At 43.2% G+C, this 19024-nt stretch overlaps 1 protein-coding gene across 1 annotated transcript in view; it reads left to right on the plus strand.

The window, feature by feature from the left end:
* The window catches only part of DSCAM (DS cell adhesion molecule), a 703505-nt gene that overhangs the window by 645768 nt on the left and 38713 nt on the right, over positions 1 to 19024 (plus strand). The window contains exons 27-28 of the mRNA XM_023193411.2: positions 584 to 760; positions 13158 to 13188. Of these exons, the coding sequence (XP_023049179.2) occupies positions 584 to 760; positions 13158 to 13188 (208 nt within the window). The remainder of the gene's footprint in view (positions 1 to 583; positions 761 to 13157; positions 13189 to 19024) is intronic.

Raw genomic sequence — 19024 nt, forward strand, 5'->3', positions numbered from 1 at the left:
ACCTAGATGGGTCCCCTTTGAAAAGTTGTCTGTAGCTCTTGTACTCTCAAATGGCAGCTGTTGAAGTAGATTTGGTCTTACACCTGTGACAAAAGCCCACAAATAACCTAATCGCAAGGGATTTGAGCTTTATGCGAGTGTTTCTAGGACCCTCTCCCTGCACACGCGCTTCTGTCCATTTGCCCAACCTTCTGTTCATTCTTTGATGTGCAGTTTTTTCAAGTAGTCTCTATCAGTTGTACTGTGGGTGACAGTCAAGGGAACACTTAATTCTGGGTAGATGCATGTGGCTTTTGTCAGCACGGAGCCTGGGCCTCATGCTTTCAAGTGCCTGCGCTCAGTAGTGTGTCGCAAAAGGAAGTCCTTTTCAAATGTGCGCTATAGAATAAGTTGGAAATTCAGGCAGAGGGAGGGAAATAAATACGAAAATAAGTTAACCAGGGCCTAGAGAAAGATTTCTTTTCGTTTTTCATCACCTCTGACACCCTAGGATCACACCTCGATTTTTATAACCTGTCATCCCTAAAAGCTCCACCATGCCGTCTTCATTAATAGCCATCTAACACCGTGGCCCTGCTTTCAGGTACAATTCCTCCACTCATTAAATCAGTTGTCCAAAGCGAAGAAGGGCTGACGACCAACGAGGGGCTCAAGATGCTGGTGACCATCTCCTGTATCCTGGTGGGGGTCTTGCTGCTGTTCGTGCTCCTGCTGGTTGTGCGGAGGAGGCGGCGGGAGCAGAGGCTGAAGAGGCTGCGAGGTAGGTCTAGACCCTGCTGTCCACCTCCGCATGTCCCCTGCTGCTCTGCAGCCACCGGGAGAGATGCCAGCTGGAGAACAAACCTCAAAAGGGAGTGACCCTTCCCTCTCTGACCCAGGTCCCCCCACTGCCTGGTTCTCTGACATTCCTTCAGCGACACTGCAGAGCCTCAGGGAAGAACAATAAGAATGTTCCTAGCTCGGTCAGAAATCAGGTGAAAACCAGCCCGTCCCCTAAATCCTAGCTGTTGGTCGGCAAGGAAAATTAATTTTTTAACTCTAGTCTCTTTAATTTTCAGTGGGTCCAGCAAAGCCATCAATTATGGCTTTCTATGAAAAGATCTGTCAGATTTGCTCCAGGAATGAGAATTATTTGACTGACTGGAAGTGGAAATTGAGGGCTTGGGGTACTGGTGAAGCATTGTGAAGCAGACGACACATGCCATCCCAAATTAGAAATGGGAGCTGAAGCCTGGTGTAAGAGTTTCACTCTAATGAAGCAAAAAAATAATGAAGGCTGGAGAAGCCAGGCCGGATGAGCTCCATTGTGAACAGACACCATGATTATAATGTCCAGCCCCATGTCGTTCTGTGTGATGAGGCTGTTCTCAGTTTCTGGCCAAGAGCCCTTACTTGCCCTTGCTCTGCAATGTGAGGACAAGGAGTTATTTCAAATATGAAACTATGCAGAAGTGTTCCCAGGTCCTTTGCCCTTTACTGATGAGGGTATTTAACCAAGCCACTTTTTCGGTAAAGTGCATAACAAGGTATTTTCATTTTAATATCAGTGTAGTGTGGGATACTACTATGCAGCATCCTGTGTATGTTTCAAAGTTATGTTCAAAATACAAATCTGGAAGCACTCTCTCCTCAAAACATATCCGAAACTTTACTGATATATTTACAAAACAATGACCTCTTCTGTAAATACTTAATTTGACCATAATCCACTTAGAACAGAGAACGTGGTAATATTTTCACCTGTCTTCACTTATCCAAAGCACCCCTTTTTATGGAATTCTAGTACATTTTACTGTCAACTTGCTTTTGCTCTGCCAACAAGTTACAATTCCAAAGTACATTGTACTTCATCTGTACAATTAAGAATCTGGCCGGGCGCGGTGGCTCAAGCCTGTAATCTCAGCACTTTGGGAGGCCGAGGCGGGCGGATCACGAGGTCAGGAGATCGAGACCATCCTGGCTAACAGGGTGAAACCCCGTCTCTACTAAAAAATACAAAAAACTAGCCGGGCGAGGTGGCGGGCGCCTGTAGTCCCAGCTACTCGGGCGGCTGAGGCAGGAGAATGGCGTGAACTCGGGAGGCGGAGCTTGCAGTGAGCTGAGATCCAGCCACTGCACTCCAGCCCGGGCGACAGAGCAAGACTCCGTCTCAAAAAAAAAAAAAAAAGAATCTGTCCATGTAAATCTCCTGCAGCCCAATAATTCTGGTAAACATCAGTCTCCTTGAAATGTTATTTCTCAATCATGTGAACCAATTATCTTTTAATTTTTGCAGACATTACTTGAGAGTGAATGCTAGGTGCTTAATATACAAAGATGAAAAGAAAAAGCTTTCTGAACTCTGGGTTTAAGGTAGGAGGTAGGCCCATAGCAGCTACCAGTAAAAGAACAAAACTGTCATGAATACAGAAATAGGGCTTCAAAGAAGGCCCACATCAGTGAAAAAGAAGGACAGATTAATCCCAAGTGGAGAGGGAAAGGGAGGCTACCTCAGTGCTAAGTAAAATAGAACTACAAGTGTATAACACAGCCCATTATGGTGAGAAGTTCCATACAATATGGATCGTGTTGAATTCCGTTCAGTTCATGAGTGTTCATCACTAAAATACAAAAAGGATGTTTTCTAACCCTTGTTCACGGTGGCCTGGACTTTAGGAGAATTGTTATGTGTCTGTCCTGGTTACCATTGGATAACTATGTCTAACTACTTGCATTTAGAAGGCTGTACGTTGTCTGTATGACATTTCTAAAAACCAATAGTAAATATTTCTTATTAATGATTTCGATTTAATCACAAGAGTTAAGCATCTAGGTAATGCTTCTCATCAGTCTACACCCTCTGCCAAATTCACCTTGTCTTCTTTTCCCTGACTTCTATCGCTCTCCATCCTTCCCAGCTATTATTTTATTTTTCCTATTTACCTTTGAACTTGAGCACCCCAGCAGTGCATTTCCTGTCACTGAGAGCGCTTCCAGATAAAGGTGCTGTGGACTGTTACTGAGTGAGGCCTTTGGGTTGAAATGATGACCCATGCATCCCGTATTTGTATTCTTAGTAGTTCCTTGTGATTTAATTATTGCTATACAAGGGCTCTCTCCAGAAAACATCCTGGGGCTGGCGTTTTAATTGTTGGCGTCTCTGCTTCTAGACACTAGTGTTTTGCAGTTGGGCTCAGTAAAGACAGCAGTCCATCACCTCAGAGAACATGGCCTTTCATTCCCCAGAAACAGTTTTGTTTTCTTTGTTCTGGGGAAAAGGTAAATCCAACACAAAGGTTTCAGTAGGAAGAAAGTAAGTGCTGGGGCAAAGATTCCTAAGAGAGGTTAAGGAGCAAAGGAGTTCAGAAAAGTAGCTTGCCGTGGCACAAAGGTATCTGCAGTTCCGCATTTTGTACATGACTAACAAAGGTTCTTAAATTAAGAATCTGACAAGAGGGCAGTCAGGATGCCAAGGATTGGGTACACAATTTCACACCACTTCTGAATGGCAAGTTTTAATGTAGACACGCTGCAATAAATTCAATTTGACAAACCACTGTAGATTATCTACCAGGTGCAAGATGGAACCTTTTTTTAAACTATTGGTAACACTTGCTTGTCGACCATTTCTATTTGATCAGAAGAGTTTAGCTAGGTCCTAGAGAGAGAAGAGATTTCTAAGACTCTGGGAACTATAAAAGGTGACATTGTAGTGGCAGTGGGTCAAGACTCGCAAGGGGCAGACTCGTTTCTGTAACTGTGCAAAGCACTGCCATAAAAGGACAGCGCCAGAGGTGAGGGTCGTAAAGGAGAATCGATGAAAGGTCAGGCCTTGCCCCAGAAAGACCTTTGTTTCTTAGCCCTGCAGGGCCCTGAAATTTTCATTAATAATACAAAGTATTTTCAACTCACTCATGGAGGGAAATTGTAGCTGCAGAGTTTAAAGGAATAGGTGCCTATATATTAAATATCCAGATTGCATTAGTCGAATCACCCAATTACAAGCGAACCCACGTGAGGTACAGACTCGGTGCCTGTGGAAGAATAAGTTTAAATATATTTACAGACTCTACAGACAGAATATTTTGATTGTCAAAAGTAAGGACAACATTTCTAGTAACATGTCAGCATTGCCTGAGTAACCATCTATCAGGATCAAAAATGGAAATAAGGAGATTTGAATTATAGAAAAATATTATAGGGATCCCCAGTGGATTAGAGTGATTAGGTGAGATCAATTTTATATGGTTGAAATTGATCACATTTTTCAATTGCTAGAAACTACAAAATGTTTTTAAGCTGAGTATGTTTTACTGTATAGACAAGTAACCTAGTTAGATGAATATAATATGATGTTCTTTTATGTAAAATTTTAGAAAGAAAGAAAGAAAATGGGACTCTAGCAGTGTAGTCAACCTATATTCTCTCTTCCTGAGTGCTTTACTAATTTTAGAGCATAGCGACCTCCTAAACTCTAAATTGCCTGCAAGTGCCCACATTTTTAAAAAATCTATAACCTTATCCAAGAGTTCAGGAGCCGCATTTTGCTTTTAATGGTGCCCTGGTTTTTCTTCAACTTCTAGATCCTTTGAAGTGCAAGGTTATAGAGTGAGTCACTGGTTGGGCCTGAGATGCAGGCAGCCCCAACCTTATAAAATGTGATCCCATGTCAAGTAATCAACTCCAGTCTTTCTAAAAGCCTCCTCCTTTGGTATGCATTTATGCAAGAAAGCACAAGCTAACTTGGCACCAGTTAGCGTGCGTCAACCTGCAGGACTTCAAATAAGCTAAAGATAAAAATCAGTGAGGGATGTCACATTTGACCATGCTTTTGTGGCAAAGTGTCTTGCTTCTCTTGAATGGAAGTGTGTTTATTATTTTAAAGATGCTTTGAAATGGATTGTTACAAAACTGATCCATTCTAGAAGATCGTTCCCAAAGAGGATCCGGGTTCATGGTGCTATGCAGGCAGATCAAGGGGTAGGTTATGAGGAATCATTGTTATTTTCTGAGTTCTAACAGGACATTTATCTCTTCTGCAAATGAGCCCAAAGCTCCCCTCATTTGGAAAACCGAAAGGTAACCTGAACTTTGCTAAGCTAAAGCAGGAATGTGCATCCAGAAGCCTAGTGACACTTAGACTTGAGACAGACTCACAGTCTTAATAGATGCCCCAGCACTAATGCATAAAGCCACCCTAAATGTGGGAAGCCCACATTGTTAATGAATTAGTAGCACACATGCACCCTAGAGATTTCATTGCCAAGTGTGGCTAAGATGGCATTAGAAGCCTGTACCCTGAAACTCTTTAGTTCTGTGCTTTGTGTTCTTTCTTTCTTTCTTTCTTTCTTTCTTTCTTTCTTTCTTTCTTTCTTTCTTTCTTTCTTTCTTTCTTCTTTCTTTCTTTCTTTTTCTTTTTCTTTCTTCCTTTCCGTTCCCTTCCCTTCCCTTCTCTTCCTTTCCCTCCCCTTCCCTTCCCTTCCTTTCCCTTCCTTTCCCTTCCCTTCCCTTCCCTTCCCTTCCTTTCCCTTCCTTTCCCTTCCCTTCCCTTCCCTTCCTTTCCCTTCCTTTCCCTTCCTTTCCCTTTCTCTCTCCTTTTTACTCTCTCCTTTTTTCTCTCTCTCCCTCTCTCTTTCTCTTCCTCTCTTTCTCTGTCTCTCTCTTTCTTTCTGTCTTGGTTTCTTAATGAAATTATTCTTTGAAAACATCAAACTTGTTATGGCAAACTGGATAGAAAAGGCTCTCTGCATCTGAGAGCGGGAAGCAAAGAGCATGGGGGTGAGGGGGAGTCGAGGGCTGCCTGTGGAGGGGGACCAGGGAGTGGGCAGTCAGGAGGGGACTGTGGGTCTCAGCCGGGCCCTGGAGCTCTGCCTTGCCTGGGTGTTCTATTTTGTCTGTGTCTGTGCATGCAGTTTTTTCAGATCACCAGTATATATGGCCGCCTTTTTTTAATATATGTCTGCCACAGTTTTCAAATCAGCTTTCATCTGAGCATTGTGATGATTGGAAGTCCTGTTTGGGATCTTGTAAAAACATAAATGCAGGTTTATAGCCCTTGCAAAAATAGCTGCTTTATGAGACTGTTTCAATTCCACAGAACGGCAGGGACTGTTGAGGGAGAGGCTGCAAATAAAAGCTTTTGATGGATGGTAATATAAGGTCAAAATCTGCTACCCTCAAAATCTTTTTTTGTGGGTGTCTGCAGGTGACTGTCCAGTAAAAGTATTAACCTAAGCATCTTCCAGTTTACGTAACTAGAACTTCAGACATAAACAAAATTTCTCTTTTTTAAAGAAAAATTTGGGTGTGCAAAATGTGAGGCAATTCAGCCTCTCAAGCTTTGCACAGTCGCAGTGACTGGGGCCGTGGTGAGCACTCTCCCGTGCCATATGCAGCTTCATGCCAGGCACATCACCAGGATGCAAGCTGTGGTCTACAAACAGAGCACAGGAACTGGGCAAGGCCAAGCTGGGAGCCTTCTCATCCAACCAGAGGTGCCATTTCCCAAAACTCGATCTAACCACGTCCTAATCCACAGGCTACCAATATTTCCCATTGTTTTGCTCCTCTTTCTTTTCCATAGTACTTCACTTTACACCATTTTGCCTTAGTCTTTCAATAGCTGTGCAAAACGGTTGAGTATGAACTGCCCATTATAATGCCCCATTTTCTTTCTTTTCTTTTTTTTTTTTCTGAGACAGAGTTTTGCTCTTTTTGCCCAGGCTGGCGTGCAGTGGTATGATCTCGGCTCACCACAGTCTCCACCTTCCAGGTTCAAGCGATTCTCCTGCCTCAGCCTCCCGAGTAGCTGGGATTACAGGCATGCACCACCGTGCCCGGCTAATTTTGTATTTTTAGTAGAGACGGGGTTTCTCCAAGTTGGTCAGGCTGGTCTCGAACTCCCAACCTGAGGTGATCCGCCTGCCTCAGCCTCCCGAAATGCTGGGATTATAGGCGTGGGCTACCGCATCCAGTCATGATGCCCCGTTTTCTGACATGAAAACTGAAGGCCAGCTATAGAATTATCCAGAATCACATATGAGTCTAGGCAGAGCTAGAAGGAGAAGGAGTTCAGATCACTTTCCCTACCCCACTCCTCTTACCTTGAAACTTCTGTAGGATTTTGAATATTCAAGTAAGAAACAGGTTTTCTCATCAACATTAGGTAAGCTCTAAAGGTTTATCAATTATACCTGGAATTAGAAGATGTATTAACACAGTATCAATAGCTACTATATAATTTTGTTTGCCCATCAAAATACTTGGTCTATTGATTTTGTATCTCAATATTCACTACCCTTCACCCTTCCCCTAATTATATTTTAAATATATATACATTATATGTAGAGAGAGAGACATATACATATTCCTTCTAGCTTGCATATCTTCAACCTGCTGCCTCTCTGATTCTTTTCTCCACTGAATACTTGAGAGTATTCTGTCATCAGCTACACAACCTCTCAATTCCTCCCAAATTCTCACAGTCCCCTTCCACTCGCCACCCAAATGTAACTGCTTTCCTGAAGACAGATGACCAGTTATTCTCTGATCTCCACATTATCCTTTCAGCCATCATTTTTTAGCCCTCTTTGCAGCATTCAGAGTGTTAGCAAATGTTGTCTTTTGAAATGCCTTCTTTCCACATTTTAGTATCACTGGATTATCCTGCTATCATTTCTCCATCATTTCCCAGCCCAACAGATAAGGGAGGAGCCCAGAGCCAAGGATGGATGTGTGGGAGTAGCAAGGGGCTTTAGAAAAGATGTCGCAAAGTCTGAATCTCAGATTGATCTGAAATGTGTGGAAAAAAATGTGACAGGCAACGCAAGGGCTGTTTAGCTGTGTTTGTGCAAGAAGAACATGGCTGTGAACAATGTTCTCATATTAACAGATGGCAGGTAGACAGGAGAGCTGCTCAGCATCTGCTTTGCTTGATGTGTACCAGGAGAAATGCTATTTGAATCAGAAAATGTGGACCAGGAATTATAAAAAGAAGGAAGGAAGGGAGGAAGGGAAGGAAAGGAAAGAACGGAAAGAAAGGAAGGAAGGAAGGCAGGTGGGAGGGAGGGGAGGGGAGGGGAGAGGAGGAGAGGGACTCAGGATGCTTATGAAAATAATCAGCACCCTGATAGTTTAAAATGATTTATTTTTTTCAAAACATACTGTGTATTAGCCGTTATGTGGAGGTGTAGATGTTGCTTTTTGCAGACAATGTTTACAAAGAACTATTACACAAGTTCCAAAGCTTAAGCAGCCTAATGCAGACACAATAAATGCTGTGCTGTTTCACTGAAGGGAAAGAGCTCTACCACCACTCAAAACTTAGGGAAGCTATCATGGGGTTCCAGTCCCATGATTCTGAAGGACAACATTTTAGGGTTCTGAACAAAATTTTTCCAGACATAACCCCTAGGTCTTTCTGGATAACCTTTGAACAATCAAATGCAAAGTAGAGGTGTTAGAAAATGATTATGCAGGGGCCGGGCGCGGTGGCTCAAGCCTGTAATCCCAGCACTTTGGGAGACCGAGACGGGCGGATCACGAGGTCAGGAGATCGAGACCATCCTGGCTAACACGGTGAAACCTCGTCTCTACTAAAAATACAAAAACTAGCCGGGCGAGGTGGCGGGCGCCTGTAGTCCCAGCTACTGGGGGTGCTGAGGCAGGAGAATGGCGTAAATCCGGGAGGCGGAGCTTGCAGTGAGCTGAGCTCCGGCCACTGCACTCCAGCCCGGGACAGAGCGAGACTCCGCCTCAAAAAAAAAAAAGAAAAGAAAAGAAAATGATTATGCAGATGGTCCCTGACTTACTATGGTTCAACTTAGGAGTTTTTGACTTTACAATAGTGCAAAAGTGATACGCATTCAGTAGAAACTATATTTTGAACTCTGATCTTTGTCTGCGTTAGTGACATGTGATCCAACACTTTTACATGAGATACTCAACACCTCATTATAAAATAAGCTCTGTGTTAACTAGTTTTGCCCAACTGTGGCCTAGAGTAAGTGGTCTGAGCATGTTGAAGATAGGCTAGGCTAAGCCCTGATGTTTGGTAGGTCAGGCATATTAAACGCATTTTTGACTTAGTTATATTTTCAACTGATGATGGGTTCATCAGGGGGTAATCAGAAGTCAAAGAGCATCTATACCCTGGACCCATTTTCAACAACAGTAGATTCATTCTGGACATTATAGATTGAAATAAGTTAGTTGAGGTTATCGAAAGGATGTTTTGTGAGCAATCAGGGAATAGAAGGGACCACCAGGGGCCGGGACAAATTACATTTGCATTTTGACAGGGCTGATTAATAAGGGAACACCAGGATGTTGCTGAAAGCATGGGCAGGTTGATCCAATCTTGAAGGCCACATATATCCTGGTGGGGAAGCTAATGAATTAGAGGGACGAATCCACATTTTGAGAGATTTTGAAAGGTTGGAACCAAGAAGATACAGTTTAATAGGAATAATTGTGAAGTCTTCTATAGAAGTTGTAAAAAAAATTCATTTGCAACACATATAATGAGCATTGTGCTCTCCCTAGTGTGCTAGAAGATCAAGAATTACCAGCATCTTTCTCAACCCCATTTAATAAAGAAATAAAAAAATCTCAGGCCTTTCAAAGAGGAGAGTCCCAAGTGGGGAATTACCTAGAAATCATTCCGTATGAGGAGTGGCTGAGAAAATTAGAGAATGTAACCCAGAAAAGAGAGAGCTAAGGCCAAGCAAGGGAAATGCAGCTCCACAGAAATATCTGAACGGTTTGCAAATGACTTCAGGTTAAAATTACATCAAGGAGTTTCTGCACGAGAAAAGGAAGATGTCTCTCACAGTTAAATGTGTCCTCAGTAAATCTTTGTGTAGCTTCACTGTGGATCAGGGACAGGACTGTGCCCAAAGGGGCCAAGAGAAAGACAACCCGGAAACAGGTGGGCACAGTATGAGCTGGGAAGAGACGTGTGAGATATAAGGCAGAGGTTCAGGGAAGCAGAGGGAACTGAAGCTTCAGGGTGCACGGAGAAAGTTGAATCTGCATGGGGTGGTGGGGACAATGGAGGGCTTTGCACTAGCAAAGCCTTGGGCACTCTGCAGAAAGTGGCAAGTGCAGGAAACTCAGAGAGAGGTTGGAGGTTACAAGGGAGCGGCAGCAGAGCCGGATGACAGCTTGGACCAGCATGGAAGGTGGTTCTCTGTGCTGATGAAGGCTGTTGCAACAAGGTCCTTTTGAAGGCTTCAAAGCACAGGTGTGACGCAGTAAGGTGGATTCCAAGTCTTCACCCTTCCTGCAGTGTGGGCGTCAGTGTTGGGCACACCAGCAATAATGATGCTGACTAATAAGTGAGATTAGGACTGAGAAGAGAAGAAACAAAGGTTCCCTGGGCACATGCTGACTGGGAGAGACCTGCAGACCTGGAAGGCAGGAGAGTACTGGGCGGAGAGGAAGGACACTAGGTGTGCAGCAGGAGCGCTGACCCCAGTGCTGGAGTGGCAGTGGTCCCAGCTCTAGATTCATGTAGACAGAGAATATGTGCACGTTTGTGTAAGACACTGTGAAAGGGATTCCAACATTCATTAGGAGGCCAATCTGAAAAGTCTTTATTGCTCTTAGGATTCTGTGAATCTGGGACTTTAAATTTTTTTTCTTGGCTTGTCTCAGACTCTCTTCTCACCCTCAATGAAAGTGTGACCCAGATGAGATTCTGCCATCTTCTTTTTGTACTCTCGCTGTGGGGATATGAAAAACACCCAGGCCCTCATCTCAGCCCTGACATCTTTCCAAACTTGATTCCAAATTTGCCTCTGAACAGCCTCACCTAATGTCCCCCGATATTGAAACTAGATGAGTCTCTCCCCAAATTGTTGCTTCCATGTTGTTCTAGACATTTCCCGTCACTTATGTTACTACATCTAGTTCTGCATATCCCAAATCTTGCCCTTTTCCTGGACTCCCTGCAACTCCTCCTTGTCCCACTGTATACCTGGTAGGACTTTGATTCTTACAGATTTCCTCTATCTTCACATTATAATGTTACCCACACAACCCCTGCTCTCTTCTCCAATGCCCAGAGCCTCTCACTTGGACTAAGGACTAAGAAGCTTTCAATAAGTTCCAGGCCCCCACCTCCCCATTCAGAGCATTCTGGATTGCCCGGTGGATGTGAGTTCACAGTACCCACACCCATCCACCACCCACCTCTGCCCTTCTTTTTCCTCTCTCCCTTTGGCCCAGGTAGAAGCTTTCAGGTCCGTAATACAAAGTCACATCTTAGCTCTTTAATGTCTAGACCGTGCACCAGACCACCATCCTGGCAACTTCTCTGTCCAGTCAAACTGACCTAGTCATTACTTCTCAAATGGGCTCATAATTCCAATGCATGTGAATTCTCTGCATGGAGCACACTGCCTGTTCATGTCAAAACTTCCCACATCCCATGCTCCTTTAAGGTAGGGTCAGTGTTAGGTTTAGGGAAGGGTTGACCCAGACGGCTTTGGGCATCTAGACCTGTCAAAGACCTTAGCCTGGGGGAGGATGCCTGCACGTGACAGCCAAGAGAGGTCTGCTGTCGGCATGGCAGTCATTGCAGGGAGCTCTTTTCTCCCTGCTGGACGCTGCAATTCCTCAGTACATTGCTGTGACCAGCTCATAGGAGAGAGCTTGATGACTGACTGAGAATAGGAAAAGGAGAATTGTTGTGGTGGGCAGAATGAGGAAAGCAGTTGATTCTGAAGACAATTGAGGCTGATAACTCTTCCAAGTGTGAACTGAAATGGGATGTTTACTCCTTGAATTTGTTTCCCCCTTTTTAGAGTATTGTACCAGCCACTGCTTGATAGTTCCCTGGAGCTAATTAAGTCCAAGCTTCTGGCGGCATTATATGTATGTGTATATATATGTATACACACACACATGAAGTATATATAAGCGCATATATATATATATATATATATATATATATATATATATATACTTTGTAAGTGTTAAGTCATTCGGGGAAAGAGGAAATTCATTATATTTGCTGTGTCTTTGCAGATAAGTATAAAGACATGAACTGGGAAATCCAATGCTGTTTTGCTTTCTTTTCTTTGCTGTGTGGGTGGAGTAGATGGGCCCTGTTTCATTTCCCAGACTGAACCCATCTGTGCACAAAACCAGGCCCCATCTTGGGGTTACCACTGGGACTGGCCCACTTCACGAACTAAGCTTGGCTCATGGCGAGGACGGCCTCTACATGGTCATTCTGTGACTGTCCACGTCTTTCAGAAATAGCATGCTGCCCACTGTGCAGAAACTGACTACGTTTAACTGTCAGCCCACAAAGGCATGAGATGGAAATGCTCCCACATATGTATTCTTTCACTGCAGAGCTGGTCACACTGTCAGTTGAGTCCATTTCCGGAAAGTTCTGTTCATTGAACAGTATACTTAGCATCAAGACTTTTTAGAGAGCAATGAAATAAAAAGAAAAGAAGGTTTTTGTGCTCTAAGTAAGGAAACATTCATTTTTGCCAGGACCAAATGTGTAAAAAGAATAAGTTATATTTTAAGGGAAACGGGAATTTCAAAATAACACCACCAAAAGGATTTTTTTTTCCTACACTTTTAGTCAGGATTCCTTCTGTCAGGAGTGGTAACCAGGTCTTGGTAAACAATGTCCTCAGAGAAAAATAATGAAGTTTTTTTTATTTCTGAATTCGAAATAAACAACTAAGTTTCCAGGAACATTTATATTTCATTTATACAATTCTTTGGTCAACCTGAGGAACTCAGAGCTCTATAATAGTGCCACTTACTTCTGATGTTTTGATAACAAAAAGCATGGGTTTGTTCAACATAAATGATATACTCTCAAAATGTTAATTTTCTGACTACCGAAAATAAAATTGGATTTCCTAGAAGTTACTGTAGTTTGGAATAAAACATTTAGTAGATGTCTGAGAATGTTATAATCATAGGATAGTTATGTTGATCTTTTTGTAATTAAAATAAGGTATATTTTAAAACTTCCATTTACAAGAAATAAGGACTCCATAAAACTCTAGGTCATTAGTAGTGATCTGAGTATATGTTTGTGTTTAAAAATGACTGTTGTGATCTGACTGTAGAGTATGTGTCATAAATGCCTAAGTGAATGTTAATGAGTTATTTACCATGTACTAATGTTAACTTTCTTTCCCCAGATGCAAAGAGTTTAGCTGAAATGCTCATGAGGTAAGAACAAGACCCCAGATATCATGTTTGAAAGAACAATTTCCAACTTGCCTTAATAATTTCTTTTCTTTTCTAATAATGGCAGTCTGAAATGGGTAATGTCTTTTTTTTTTTTTTAGAAAAGAATGCAGTTTCCTATACATTCCAAAATATTCATGTAATACCTAGCTGAAGGTGTAGATGAAAATGATGTATTTGTAGACATGTCTTGTTGGCTAGACACAACCAATAGAAGGCTTCCCATTAGCCGGGGAACAGAGGCACATACAGAGGAAGTAGCTTTAGTTTTGCCTTCACCCTAAATTTACTACTCGTGAGGTCAAGCCTTCTTTGTAACAGAGTCATCCAAGTTAAAGGAAAAGCACAAAAGGAATGTGCTGTGCCCCATGCTCTTCAAAGGCTCTGGGTCTCCATCAGCACCCTCCACCAGGGCACCCATCAGCTCTTCTTACCACTGTCTATTCACTGTCTGTTCTGGTCCTGGAAGTCACAGCCTTCATAGTTCATCCTCATGTTAGGAGTAGCCAGCACAGTAGTTGCCTCATTCATAACCGTGGAGGGGATGAATGAAGAGTGGTTATTGAGTAAGTACGAGAATGTTCACAACTGTGGAAGACAGAAATGCATCCTTCACAGCTTTCCTTTCACACGTCCACAGGCTTGTGATCAGCAAAGCTGTGACAAGCATGTTGCTTTCACGTCCCCAAACTCTATTTTCCACCCAGTCCCCCTCTTCAAACGTTCAGTTTTCTTGTGCTGTCCCACCTTTTTACTCTGTAAATACCGGAACACTCTGATATGAAGCATTTACACGTGTGGATTAATTGCCTGATGTGTTACCTCACCCTGATATTTGCATTTTAGGCCTTTCATATTGCAATGATTAAATGAAAAGTGAAAAAGGAAAATCAGAGTCTAGAAAATAAGTCGGGGAAATGTCAAGGACTCCGATGGTGAACTCAACATTGCCAGTTTAGGATGATTTATGTGGGAGAGAAAGAGGATGGATCTAGTATCTCTTCCCACTCCCATCACCAACACATTTGGCTGTGACTTCTTTTTCCATCCACACATATAAAATTAGTACTTTTTTTGTTATTTAAAAACTTCACATGTTCCATATCACTAGTATCTTTGAAGACCGAAGGCAGTAGTAGAATGCCATTGGCACACAGATTCCATCCTACAGACATTTTGTTTGGCCATACTGTATTTTAAAACAGTGTGAGTCTCAGGTAAAACAATGATATGAAGGATAACTCTTTTGTTGTTGTTGTTGTTGTTGTTGTTGTTGTTGAGATGGAGTTTTGCTCTTGTTGCCCAGGCTGGAGTGCAATGTCGTGGTCTCGGCTCACTGCAACCTCCGCCTCCTGGGTTCAAGCGATTCTCCTGCCTCAGCCTCCCAAAGAGCTGGGATTACAGGCACCACCATCATGCCTGGCTAACTTTTGTATTTTTAATAGAGACAGGGTTTCACCATGTTGGCCAGGCTGGTCTCGAACTCCTGACCTCAGGTGATTCACCCGCGTTGGCCTCCCAAAGTGCTGGGATTACAGGCTTGAGTCACCGGGGAAGGATAACTCTAAAATGCATTTGTTGTGACTGATCAGATGAATGTTGGTGCCATCTGCCACAATGAGGAAGATAGAGGCAGGCTATGGACTTTTGATTTTTTTTGGAAGGTAGGTTGGGAGGAGGTGTTGATGGGAATGAAAGAACCTGTTTGGGTCATGTTGAATTTGGGATTATTTTTAAGGCATCCAGAGGAAGTGTCAAATAGACAACTGGTAGCAGAAATCTGGAGCTCAGAGGAAAAGCAAAGATGCAAATTCCCTGTACAGTATCTCCTTCACAAGGGGTACTTCATCACACTTCCGGGAGAAGATTACAGACATTGCATGAGATGCCTTCAGCCCATGCTCTTTGTGTGACATTTATGGGTCACAGGGAATACATCCAAACACACATGCACTTGTGTTGAGCAGATCTGATAAAACATGGAGAAGAAAGAAGTCAGAGTCACTTGACTTGTAATAACTGCTCTACCTAATAAAAGAAATTGTCAAAGGTAGACTTTAAAAATAGGAATTAGTTGATGACATTTAAAATGAGGAGATTTCATATAAAATTTGGCTTTCTGGGCCGGGCGCAGTGGCTCACGCCTGTAATCCCAGCACTTTGGGAGGCCGAGGTGGGTGGATCATGAGGTCAGGAGATCGAGACCATCCTGGCTAACAGGGTGAAACCCCGTCTCTACTAAAAATACAAAAAATTGGCTGCGTAGTGGCGGGCGCCTGCAGTCCCAGCTGCTGGGAAGGCTGAGGCAGGAGAATGGTGTGAACCCGGGAGGCAGAGCTTGCGGTGAGTCGAGATCGCGCCCCTGCACTCCAGCCTGGGCGACAGAGCGAGACTCCATCTCAAAAAAAGAAAAAAAAATTGGCTTTCTGATTTCTCTTGAAAATGCCCTGGCCATATTGGACACTGCTGAGGTCATAATGGTGCCTGGAGGTAGGCACAGTGCCCCTTTGGAATGGCGTGACTTTTGCTCACCACAGCAGCCCCCACCCCTGGCCTGCTTCACCAGTCCGTACACTGAGCAGGGCTCCTGCAGCCCCCCAGACAGCTTCTCCTCCCCTCAGCTGTGCTCTGCACAACCTACCCTGGCCCCTCCGCTATCTGCTTCCAAACTGCAAATGATGCCTTTGTCCAGAGGGTGTGAAACTGCGGGCTATATTTTCTGACATGTTCAACGTTTGTTCAGTTAGGATGATTTGCTTTTTCACTTCTCCTGATGTTCTAGAGTGTATTCCTACTCCTTCTCCCTAGCCTCTGAGAAAGACATTAGCAAGCATCCTCTATGAACAGGGCAGTTGCTGTGGTTGCAAGACCATCTGTTGATAAGAGGAGGAATTAATTATCTTCCTATTACCAGTTGCCAGGATGAATTAGGAACAGTAAAACCAGTAATCACAACCACTTCTGATAGTTACAGTGGTTTTCCTTCAAATGGTCAAAGTGATTGAAAAGGAAGAGAATTTTCAAGCTTCTCAAATAGGTGGATTTTTATGGGATTAATTTAGAAGTAAAAGCAAAGCTTTTACCCATGAAAGGTTGGTTCAATCTAAGTTTGGCAGGTGAATGGGCCAAGCAAACAAAGATCTCGTTACCTAACTGGTCAATTTAGGATCAACCGTTTTTGGACATGTCCCAAGGGGTCCAGACAAATCGTGTCCACTGGCAGAGAGAAGGATACTGAACAGCTACCCCTGGTCTGTGCTGCTGTTGTTTCTAGAAGTCAAAGGAGCTGGCAGCCTGGTACAGTGAGAATATGAACCACAAGTCTATGTTCTAGGCCCTGTGTGGCCATAAGCAGGTTTTCAGATCTTAGCAGGTATTTTTACCACTTTGTGTCTTGCTTTCCTTACCTAAAAAATAAAAATAAAACATTCAACATTGTTTCTAGCTTTATCACTCCATGTTCTGTGTTCTAGGTGAATGTAACATTTATTTTTCCACCATTTTCTACCAAGAAGTATCTGCGTATTTCAGGGAGATTAGCTGAGGGCCAGGCCAGGAAGGCAGGTGGGACAGCAGAACATACCACTCAGCCTGGGTCCCCAGGGATCCCTGGCATGGCAGCATCACCCATTGCTGAGCTTCATGCTCCTAGATACCCACCTATTTCACCCACGCACATCACCCCAGGGAAGAGAGACTGCATCCCTCACACCCAGATAGAAAGGTTGTCCTTTTATATTGTTATGCAAGATTAAAAAAAAGAAACAGCCTTCTAAGAGGTGCTCGTTCTAAAGAGCTAACCTGTAGACTGTAGAGAGCTAACATATATAATGTTTAAGGTCCAGGAATCAGTATTAGTGAGTGAGTTGGGTGTAAGTAGAAAAAGGTTCAAATGGAATGGTCAAATTAGTTTAGCTTTTTTGATGCTCGTATGTTTGTGCACATAAAAAATCTCTACCCTAGTGTTATAATGAGCTATGCTCCTAACAGTCCCATAGTCATTTGTACATTTAAGGAGTGTTCTGTGTCACATTTGGGAGGATGATGGACTACTAAGACTTTGAAGAGTGGCAGTGGCTGCAAATAATTGATTGGCTAAGCCGGGAAATTCTCTGCCCTGTGAAACCCCCTTCTGCTCTCCTCTTCTTCTCATTTTAATCAAACAACCAGATGGCAAATAAATGGATGGTTGAAAATTATAGCTCAATAATAACTAATATATTTAGCACGATCCTCTGCCATGCAAAAAAGATGCAATTTTGGCTTCCACAGTGAAAATATTTGGACTCTTTTTCCAGGTTGCAAAGGAGGTTTGTTCAGATCACTTTTTTAAGGTTTGCTGCCATTCTGATGACCAGTTGTTATCATTTTTGAGGTTCACAGAACACAGAGTGGTAAATATAAATGTAACAATAGATGGTCAAAAATGACAGCACATATTAAGTAATGAAATAACTTAGTTGGAATCCAACGACGCTTTAAGAATGAGAAGGATAATATTGCCTCAAAACAAAGTCACTCAGCTCACATTGTACCCTCAAAACAAATGAGTGTGAGGATTTACTTAACAGATATTTATTGAGCACTTACTTTGGCCATATACTGTTCTAAGTTCTAGCAAGACACAGGAAACAGAGCAGGTGAAGAAAACCCTGGTGGAGCATATTTTCCAGTGAGAGAGGCAGATAATGGATAAGATAAATCAATCAAGTATATGCTAGAGAGTAATAAGTGCCAAGGAGATAAAATTAAACAGAGAATGGGGAGAGGACTCGAGACATCCCCATCACAGGGCCAGTCTGGCTCCACTGGAAAGATGGCATCTGAGTTGAGCCTTGCAAGGAGGGAGCCAGCTATGGGGGGTTTGGGGGTAGCAGGGGAAGTGTGTTCTAAACAAGGGAGCAGCCAAGTGTAAACAGAAAGAAAAACTGAGTCCAACTAAGTGCAGTGGCTCGCACCTGTAATCCCAGCACTTCGGGAGGCCAAGGTGGGCTGATCACGAGGTCAGGAGATCGAGACCATCCTGGCTAACAGGGTGAAACTCCATCTCTACTAAAAACACACACACAAAAAATAGCCAGACATAGTAACAGGCTCCTGTAGTCCCAGCTACTCAGGCGGCTGAGGCAGGAGAATGGTGTGAACTTGGGAGGCGGAGCTTGCAGTGAGCCGAGATCACACCACTACACTCCAGCCTGGGCAACAGAGCATGACTCTGTCTCAAAAAAAAAAAAAACTGCAGTGAACTGTGATTGCACCACTGCACTCCAGCCTGGGTGACAGAGTAAGACCCTGTCTCTAAAAAAAACAACAATCACAACAACAACAACAAAAAACAATTAGCTTCTGAATCTCAAGGTTTGTTGGGCCATTTTCTTATAGTCTTCTGAGGAGGAAGAATTTACCTCCAGCTTTGGTAGACCTGGCTTGCAGGGTCGAATCATGTTCTAAATCTTGATGCCAGCCAGTCGTGGCAGTTCACAGCCGTTATTTAGCCTGCTTCCTGTGGCAGTCTGGTAGCAGACCCCTTATTGTTGTTTAAGTATAGCCTGCACTTGGTGTTCATCGCTGTTTAATAGAGCAGCCGCTGACTGCCTCATAACTATTCATGAAGAGCAGAAGGAACTAGCTCACACTTCTATTTTTGGTGCAAGGACAAGCTCAAGTCCCTAGTGAGGTTTCTAAACAGGTCTTTGGGATATTCACAGAGGAGTAGTTCCCCATATGTTTTTGTGGAAATAAAGCTTGTCTAAGCATGCCGTAAGTGCACACCCCCAAGTAACCAAAATGCTCTTCATTTTATATGATTATTTGAAAT

This window comes from Piliocolobus tephrosceles, chromosome 19, assembly GCF_002776525.5.
Source record: "Piliocolobus tephrosceles isolate RC106 chromosome 19, ASM277652v3, whole genome shotgun sequence".
Lineage (NCBI taxonomy): Eukaryota > Metazoa > Chordata > Mammalia > Primates > Cercopithecidae > Piliocolobus > Piliocolobus tephrosceles.